The 9,018-nt window shown below is 42.5% G+C and overlaps 1 protein-coding gene across 2 annotated transcripts; it reads left to right on the top strand.

Moving 5' to 3' along the window:
• The first annotated feature begins 1,080 nt into the window (after positions 1 to 1,080).
• LOC123085594 (ubiquitin-activating enzyme E1 3-like) lies at positions 1,081 to 7,856 on the top strand. 2 transcript variants are annotated; one of them, XM_044507258.1, is made up of 7 exons: positions 1,081 to 1,397; positions 1,524 to 1,807; positions 3,189 to 3,355; positions 3,915 to 4,709; positions 4,791 to 5,659; positions 5,850 to 6,282; positions 6,941 to 7,856. In XM_044507258.1, exons 2-7 carry the CDS (start codon positions 1,537 to 1,539, stop codon positions 7,535 to 7,537), a joined length of 3,132 nt encoding a protein of 1,043 aa, XP_044363193.1. In that variant the 5' UTR covers positions 1,081 to 1,397; positions 1,524 to 1,536; the 3' UTR covers positions 7,538 to 7,856. The 2 variants fall into 2 exon arrangements, with proteins under 2 accessions (XP_044363193.1, XP_044363192.1); XM_044507257.1 differs by having other exon boundaries at positions 1,157 to 1,397; positions 3,138 to 3,355.
• Positions 7,857 to 9,018: the final 1,162 nt, after the last annotated feature.

Raw genomic sequence — 9,018 nt, 5'->3', positions numbered from 1 at the left:
AGTATTGGAAAAGACTATGTATGATATTTTTATTAATGTTGTTATTTTTTTGTGTACATATGAAGCAGTTTTAGTATACATTTACTCTTTTAGCAACGATATTTTATATATTTTCAAAATGTTGTGGGAAATAACTCATATTCAAAGTTATACGCTTAAGTGAGCACATGCTTTGACCATATTAGTTCTTTAGCTATAAATTGTTTGTAAATTAGGGCCCCATTTTGTATATCGCACCAGGGCCCAAATTTAGGAAGATGATCCTAGTGCTCTTATTGCAAGTTTACCATCTCCAAGCTTCCTATTAGAAAAGAAGAATTGGGGGATTTTCAATCATTTGATTTTTCTAAATACAGAGTTTTTTAAACTAGCACTATTATTATGATTTCAATACATTTTCTACAAATTAGTACATTTTTACTAGGAAACAACTCTATAAATTTTAACGCAACTAAAACAATGCATGTGCGTTGCAACATGATATAAATATTCTAGTACATTAGCTTATGATTTACCTATCGATAATAATGCGATTGTGTAAATAAATGTTCATCAAATTCTTCCCGTGAATTACCTTATATTTTAATTAATAGTTTGATAAGTAAATTAAAGTGAAATTGATTCAGAAGGTAAGTAAATTAAGGTGATTGATTATCATATACATGAAAGGTTGGACGAAAGAGTGGTGGGAAGAAATGTGAAATGGAACCTTATGTTCTTTTTAAGAAGACTAGAACAATGCCCGTGCGTTACAACGGAATTTAAATATTCTACTACGTTAGCTTGTGATTTACCTGTCAATAATAATGCGATTGTGTAAATAAATGTTCATCAAATTTTGACCTAATTATCTTATATTTTGATTAGAAGTTTGATAAATAAATTAAAGTGAAATTGGTTTAGAAGATAAGTAAATTAAGGTGATTGATTATCATATACATAAAAAAGGTTGAACAAAGGGGTGGTGAAAAGAATGGTGAAATGGAAACTTTAGGTTCTTTTTAAGTACAAGAAAGTAGAGATAAGAAGATAAGACAAGGAATGCAAAGAAACAATGAATTAGCTTTAATCAATGCTTTCAGTTCGCCATCCAGTCGAACCAAGCGCGACCCATCCGGCCTGGCCTGCCTTATCAGGCTTGTCCATCCCAAAAACCAACGGCCAAGATTCCTCGCAGCCCTCCGCCCTCCCCACCCCAAGCCTCTCTACCGCGCCGCATCGGCGACTCAATCCAACGCCACCACCTTGCGCCTTGCCTTGCCGCAAAACCCCAGTCTATATATACGCCATTCCACCGGCTTCGCCCCCAAGCCGAAGGTAACCTCACAAGCGACACGCCGTCCTCGAGGCCGCGGGCGCCGCGCGAACCCTAGCCGCCACTCCGATCGCCCGCACCGGTAAGGTCCCCCCACCGCCGACTCGGATCGGCTCCGATGCTTCGATCCGTGCTCCCCGATCGCCATTTCTGGGGTTTTAGGGTGCGGGTTTTGGCGTCTGATTTGGTTATATGTCGCGCGATGCAGGGGGCTGCGCTATATGCTTCCGACGAAGAGAGCGGACGGCGCTGAGGACAGCGGCGACGCGGCGGCGAAGAAGGCACGGGTAGGGGAATCGGCGGCGGAGGCGGGGTCAGAGGCCATGGTTGCCGGGGAGCCGGTCGGCGGGGGCAGTAACGGGAACGGGGTGGCGGAGATCGATGAGGACCTTCACAGCAGGCAGCTCGCCGTGTACGGGAGGGAGACGATGCGGCTGCTCTTTGCGTCCAACGTGCTCGTCTCCGGCTTGAACGGGCTTGGGGCTGAGACCGGTGCGTGCCTCCTTCAATATGTGATTCAGTGCTTTATTTAGGAGTACATTGATATCTAATGTTGGCGCTGGCGGCGTTACTGTCGCGTTCTGTTTTGCTGCTCTTAAGTATTTGTTGAATCTGTGATTACTTGCTTAGTTGCTGGATTGAGAAACATGGATCTGCGATTACTTCAATTTATCCCGTATATGTGCAGACAGGGCTGAGTTGCTGGATAGAGAAATACATTTTGTATAGTTATCTGATTATCTGATGTCTTATATTTGTTCAAACAGAGTGAACCCTTAAATTACTGACATATACTGCTATGATCATCAGATTGTTTGCTGCATCCTCAGTTTGTTGTGTTACATAGAGAAATGCAAATCAAATGTGTCCCTTTTCTGCTTGTTATGCAGATTGAATTATACTTTTCTGTCTAGAATTCCCAAGGCATGTCTTTATTGTAATACAAAAAGGCTGATTACTTCTATTCACTATGAATTGTTGATTGTTTTGTGATCCTACTTCATGTTTACATTGGTAGCTTTTGTAATTGCCACTAGAAATAGGCGAGAAAATGGTACAGACAGTTGATAGAATTACTGGTTTTGCAAACTGTGATAAGCGCTGAACTGCTTGTTGCCTTAGTGAAACTGTTTAATGTAATAGTCTATGGAGCTGCAGTTACTAGTTCTGACTTATTGACGGACTGACATTATGGAAATCAGATTTGGGTGTTAGAATGATCTAGCCCGACATGTATTTTTGTGGCACTTTAGGCATGGATCTCTTGCAAGTCCTTTTTAGAGGGGAGTGAGCACCCAGTGATTCTGAGGAATCAAACCTGAGTTGTCCGAGGGGCACACGCTGCATGTAGCAACCAATCTGAGTACCCTGGTTTGATAGGCGGTAGTTGCACAAGCAGATGAGCCTCCTGGAAAAGGGAACACACAATCTGATGAGCCTCCTGGAAAAGGAAAATCTAGTTATTATATTGAGTTGGTAAAATTAGTGGATTGTTATTCTGTTCTTTTACTCCTGTTCAGCCCAGGAACACGAGCTATGTAGCTAGCATTTTCATGTCTTATTGGGCAAGTAATATGGTTATAAATGAGCAATTATTTTCCTTACTTCTCCTGCTCAGCCCAGGAACCTGAGTTATTTAGCATTTTCATGTCTCATTGGGCAAAGTAATATGGTCATTCCTGAGCAATTATCTTCCCTTTTCCCGTTTGCCAGTGCACACATCCTAATGCATGGTTTGCTTATTGTTATTTGTATGGTATTGTCATACTCCTATGCGTGTGGATTACATGATTTTTATAACTAATATATTTCTTCTATACAGCAAAGAATCTTGCTCTGGCGGGTGTTAAATCTGTCACCCTACATGATGTAGGAAATGTGGATATGTGGGACCTATCTGGCAATTTCTTTCTATCTGAGGATGATATTGGGAAGAACAGGGCTGCTGCTTGTGTTGAAAAGCTGCAAGAACTTAACAATGCTGTTCTTGTATCTGCTGTAACGGAAGAACTGACTACTGAACACCTTTCTAAGTTCCAGGTCTGTTAACTGTATTCTGTGTTAAATTTTGTTAGTACCATTCTTGTTCAATAGTAGTGACCATCGAGGTTAATAAAATAACTTTACTTATTTGAACTGTGCCTGAAATCAAGTGGATGGTATTATGTGTTTAAGCTAATTTCTGTTTTGGATGGTAATAAGTAAATCCGTGCGGACCTTATCCTGCATTTGATGTCAATATACTGATGAGTTCCTCCTAATAGTGCCAAACTATTTTTCTTTCATAATACCCAGTAGAACTCCCTTTTTTTAGCTGAGAACTCATTTGTTTCACTGCATGTGTCATAGCTGATATATGGATGATCTATATATGCAGTGTACTTACTTGATCTCGTCAAGTGACCTGCATGTCAGCTGTCCAGTTAGTAAGCTTGTGTGACTGAAGCTAATGTGAATAAGTAAAGCTACATAGTTGGTCATCATCATGCACTAATTAGTTGATAACATTTGCTGATTTTTTTGTTGCGGCGTGTTTGTGTTTTATTATGAAACATGTATTCCTTCCTGCGTATATGCTGATCGTACCTCTTATTTGCAGGCTGTTGTTTTCACCAACTTAAGTCTAGACAAGGCAGTTGAATTTAATGATTGCTGTCGTAGCCACCAGCCTCCAATTCCATTCATCAAAACAGAAGTCTGTGGTCTTTTTGGTAGCGTGTTTTGTGACTTTGGGCCTGAGTTTACTGTTCTTGATGTTGATGGTGAAGATCCCCACACTGGTATAATTGCATCCATCAGCAATGACAATCCTGCAATGGTTTCCTGCGTTGATGATGAGCGCCTTGAATTCCAAGATGGTGATCTTGTTGTTTTCACGGAGGTCAGTGGGATGACAGAACTGAATGATGGCAAGCCCAGGAAGATAGTAGATGCAAGGCCATTTTCATTTTGCATTGAGGAGGATACACGTAACTTTGGCATTTATGCAAAAGGTGGGATTGTTACACAGGTGAAAGAACCAATGATCTTAGAGTTCAAGAGTCTGAGAGAATGTATAAAAGAACCTGGGAATTTCCTTTTGAGTGATTTCTCAAAATACCAGCGTCCTCCGCTGCTTCACTTCGCATTTCTAGCCTTGGATAATTTCAGAAAAAAGTTTGGGCGCTTCCCTGTTGCTGGTTGTGACCAGGATGCTCGAAAATTTGTGGAGTTTACTGCTTCTATTAATGAGGCTGCAATTGATTACAAGATGGATGAACTTGATGAGAAGCTGCTGCAACATTTTGCAAGTGGTTCTAGAGCTGTTCTGAACCCAATGGCTGCAATGTTTGGTGGTATTGTTGGTCAAGAAGTTGTGAAGGCTTGTTCTGGGAAATTTCATCCGCAGTACCAGGTCTGTGTCATGAACTGTAAAATATTCACGTTTATGACGTTCTGTTGGTTCTTGTCTGATTTTTCTTTTCTTTTTTGCCAGTTCTTCTATTTTGACTCGTTAGAATCTCTGCCAACCTATGCATTGGACCCTAAAGACTTGAAGCCATTGAATAGCCGCTACGATGCTCAGATTTCTGTTTTTGGTTCTAAGCTTCAGAAGAAGATGCGGGACTCTAATATTTTTGTTGTGGGATCTGGTGCTCTTGGATGTGAATTCTTGAAGAACTTTGCTTTAATGGGGGTTTCTTGTGGCCGTAAAGGGAAGCTAACTATAACAGATGATGATGTCATTGAGAAAAGCAACTTGAGCCGGCAATTCCTGTTTCGTGATTGGAACATTGGACAGGCAAAATCTACAGTAGCCGCTACAGCTGCTAGTGCTATCAACTCCAGCCTCCATATTGATGCTCTTCAGAATCGTGCCTGTCCAGAGACTGAACATGTTTTCAATGATGCATTCTGGGAGGGCCTTGATGCTGTCATCAATGCACTTGATAATGTCAATGCTAGGATGTACATGGACATGCGATGCCTGTACTTCCAGAAACCACTCTTGGAATCTGGAACGCTGGGTCCGAAATGTAATACACAGATGGTGATTCCTCACCTTACTGAAAACTATGGAGCTTCACGTGATCCTCCTGAGAAACAGGCACCAATGTGCACAGTTCATTCCTTTCCACACAATATTGACCATTGTCTAACATGGGCTCGCTCAGAGTTTGAGGGTCTGCTAGAAAAAACTCCAAATGAAGTGAACTCATTTATGTCTAATCCTGCTGAATATGCTGCTGCTATGAGAAAGGCAGGTGATGCTCAAGCCAGGGAATTGTTGGAGCGTGTACGTGAATGCCTTGACAAGGAGCGATGTTATAAATTTGAAGACTGCATAACCTGGGCAAGACTGAAGTATGATATATGTCTTCTACATGCCCCCCTTTTTTTAATACAACAATTTGTTATTGGCTTTCTTCCACTTTCTTTTCGTCTTCTGCTATTTGAAGTTAAAACTGTTTCATTTTGATTATATTGCCATCAAATAGGACAGTATTTTTTGTGCTCCAGATGCCATGTCATAACATCTGGTTTCTTTTGCCAGGTTTGAAGATTACTTCTCTAATCGTGTGAAGCAGCTAACATTCACATTTCCTGAAGATGCTGCCACTAGCACTGGTGCTCCTTTCTGGTCTGCCCCTAAGCGTTTCCCTCACCCGGTGCAATTCTCAGCTGTTGATTCATCTCACATTCAATTTATACTGGCTGCTTCCATATTGAGAGCCGTGTCTTTCGGGATCCCCATACCGGACTGGGCAAAGAACATGGGTAATCTGGCTGATATAGTAAGTAAGGTTGCAGTGCCTGAATTTGAGCCAAAGAGTGGGGTTAAGATTGAAACAGATGAGAAGGCCACTAACCTCTCCAGTGCCTCAGTTGACGACGCTGCTGTTATCGAAGACCTTTTAACCAAGTTGGAAGCATGTGCCAAGAAACTACCTTCAGGATTCCAAATGAAGCCTATTCAGTTTGAGAAGGTTAGCCTCTTTTTAACTACTTCTGATTCTGATGTGTTAGAATAAGACTGTTTTTTCCCTTGCCCTGGTTGTTTAAGAACATCCTTACTCGTTTCACACTAGAAAGCAAACACACATCACTAATGCACATAGGTGCATATTTGGTAAGCAGAAACATCAACAGGGATTATGTAATTCAGTCACATTTCTTTCTGTTATGCATTGGGTTACAGAACTTAGTTGCTAGTATCTGTCTTCTCCCTTGTTGCTAGTAGCAATATATTCTCCACTTCTGCCCAGATACATTGAGGATAAGTAACTTCACAGTTCGTGTTTTCTGTATGCACCTCTCCACTTATCCTTCCATGTTGGTCTATATTCTATTTGTGTGCGCTTCTGTTTTATGTGCTGGTACCGTAAAGATGTTTTCAATACTGTGACTGCCTGTGTCAAATAGCTGTAGTTGACTATATTCTTAATAACTTACTTCCTTATTTCTGGCATGCCGCATGAGGCATGAGGCATGAGGCATGCAATTATAACTTATGGGCATTTGTTTAATTTCAGTTGTCAAAATATCTTCTGACGTACCACTGTAAAAGGACAGAAATAATCAAATATTTAAGGCTATGCCCTTTCTTCACTAGTTCTGGTTACACACCACATGTTTCTTTTGCAGGATGATGATACAAATTTCCACATGGACTTGATTGCTGGTCTTGCTAATATGCGTGCGAGAAACTATGGTATTCAAGAGGTTGACAAGCTGAAGGCGAAGTTCATTGCAGGAAGAATCATTCCAGCTATTGCAACTACGACAGCCATGGCCACAGGCCTTGTGTGCCTTGAGCTGTACAAGGTTCTGGCAGGTGACCACCCAGTTGAAGACTACCGCAATACGTTTGCCAACCTGGCACTACCAATGTTCTCCATGGCTGAACCTGTACCGCCCAAGGAGATGAAGCATCAAGACCTGAGATGGACAGTGTGGGACCGATGGTCTATCAAGGGCAACATTACTGTCGCAGAACTCCTGAAGTGGTTAAGCGACAAGGGCCTGACTGCTTACAGCGTCTCCTGTGGCACATCCTTGCTGTACAACACCATGTTCCCGAGGCACAGGGATCGACTGAAGAGGAAGATGGTGGATGTCGCCCAGGAGGTGGCTAAGGTAGATGTTCCAGCATACAGGAAGCATTTTGATGTTGTTGTGGCTTGCGAGGATGACGACGGGAACGACATTGATATTCCTCTTATCTCCATTTACTTCCGATAGGCAGGCGCTGTCACTCTATTGTGAGGATAGATGACGAGTGTGCAAAGAATTCCCGTGGAGAGATGTTTGAAACATTCCTAAACTCTTCTTAGTCGGCTTGGTTTTTTTATGCATTGGTAGCCTAGTGATCGCTGATGGTGTTAGCGTCCATCTCCCTAGCGTTTTGTGTGGGTCGTTCCGCTATGTTTGTTGCATGCCAACTATTTGCAGGTGTGCGATGCTGTCTGATGATGTTTTAATGAATGGATCATAACCTCAGGGTAACATTGGGTTGATGTTTTGGGATGGTTACATGCATATGGTAGTTCAGTTGTCCTTTACCTCATCATCAGTTTCACTTGCATAGTTTTCTAAATAAAAAGAAAGCTTGCTAGTTATCCCATTATGCATTTGTCCTCGCAACTCTTTAACCTTTAGTTGAGGTGTCATATGTCGTTGTGCATAGATAGGTTAGGGTACATTGGTCAGCTGGCAGTTCTAGTTTTGCTACAACCTTTGCGTGTTTAGAGCATCTCTAACCGAACTCCCAAACAGTTAGGATAAATTATACCCCTCGGCCTGAAAGTGAGGTCAATTCTCCTGAATATACTCCCTCCGGTCCTTTTTACTCTGCATATTAGAATTCTCCGAAGTCAAACTTCACAAAGTTTGACCGTATTTATATGAAAAAATATCAACATTTGTCATGCTAAAGTTATATAATATGAAACTTTAAGTCATAACACATATAATGGTATTGATTTTAGATTGTGAATGTTGACACTTTTTTCTACAAAGTTGGTCAAACTTTACGAGGCTTGACTTTAGTTAAATTTTATATGCGAACTAAAAAGAACCGGAGGGAGTACTTGCCTGGCGCCTCGTGAAGTAAAAGTTTTGCCCCCTATCCCTTGTTAGAGCGGCCACCATCGATGCCCCCGATTCCAGCTGTAATGGAGAGGCAAGACCCTTTCGCCACCCCGCCAACCACTGCCGCTGGCGCGACCCCATCGGAAATGACCCTTGCTCCACTGCCACCAAGGAAGAGGTTGGGCACCAGAAACCTTCTTCGGGCCATGACATAGCCAACCAGTGCCAGCAGCAAGGTCGCTCGTCTCCGGCGACGGTTGGTCACCCTCCCGCTGCTCCGGTCGCAGGCAAGCGAGCAAGGAAACCGACTGCGGTGCTCGCCGAGGAGGTGGTGAAGAAGAGGAAGAAAGAAGGCGGCTCCGGTGCCTCCTCACCTGTCGTCTTGTACCCCGTCTCCAATCATCCCTACACCCATTCTTCCGGCCGTGGCACTCATCACCAAGGGATGTGGCCGCCAAGTGGTCGATGAAATGCCATCAAGGTAATTTTTTTTGCACTTTCCATTTCGGCCAGTGCATTGTTTGGTGATTGCTTGCGGTCGTAGGGTGATGAGATTGTTGTTGTTGTCCTAGTGTGGAGATGAATGCTGTTGAATTCTTGTCGCCTTTAGAGGAGTAATGTATGCTTTGGCT

This window comes from Triticum aestivum, chromosome 4A (assembly GCF_018294505.1).
Source record: "Triticum aestivum cultivar Chinese Spring chromosome 4A, IWGSC CS RefSeq v2.1, whole genome shotgun sequence".
Taxonomy (NCBI): domain Eukaryota; kingdom Viridiplantae; phylum Streptophyta; class Magnoliopsida; order Poales; family Poaceae; genus Triticum; species Triticum aestivum.
Note: the sequence above shows the minus strand (reverse complement) of the source record. Positions and strands in the feature narration are given on the sequence as shown.

Excerpts from the sequence above, each read along its gene's own strand:
- LOC123085594 (XM_044507257.1), top strand. The coding sequence starts at position 1,537 with ATGCTTCCGACGAAGAGAGCGGACGGCGCTGAGGACAGCGGCGACGCG. Across the intron at positions 1,808-3,137 it reads CGGGCTTGGGGCTGAGACCG|CAAAGAATCTTGCTCTGGCG; the intron begins GTGCGTGCCTCC and ends TCTTCTATACAG. Across the intron at positions 5,660-5,849 it reads ATAACCTGGGCAAGACTGAA|GTTTGAAGATTACTTCTCTA; the intron begins GTATGATATATG and ends TTCTTTTGCCAG.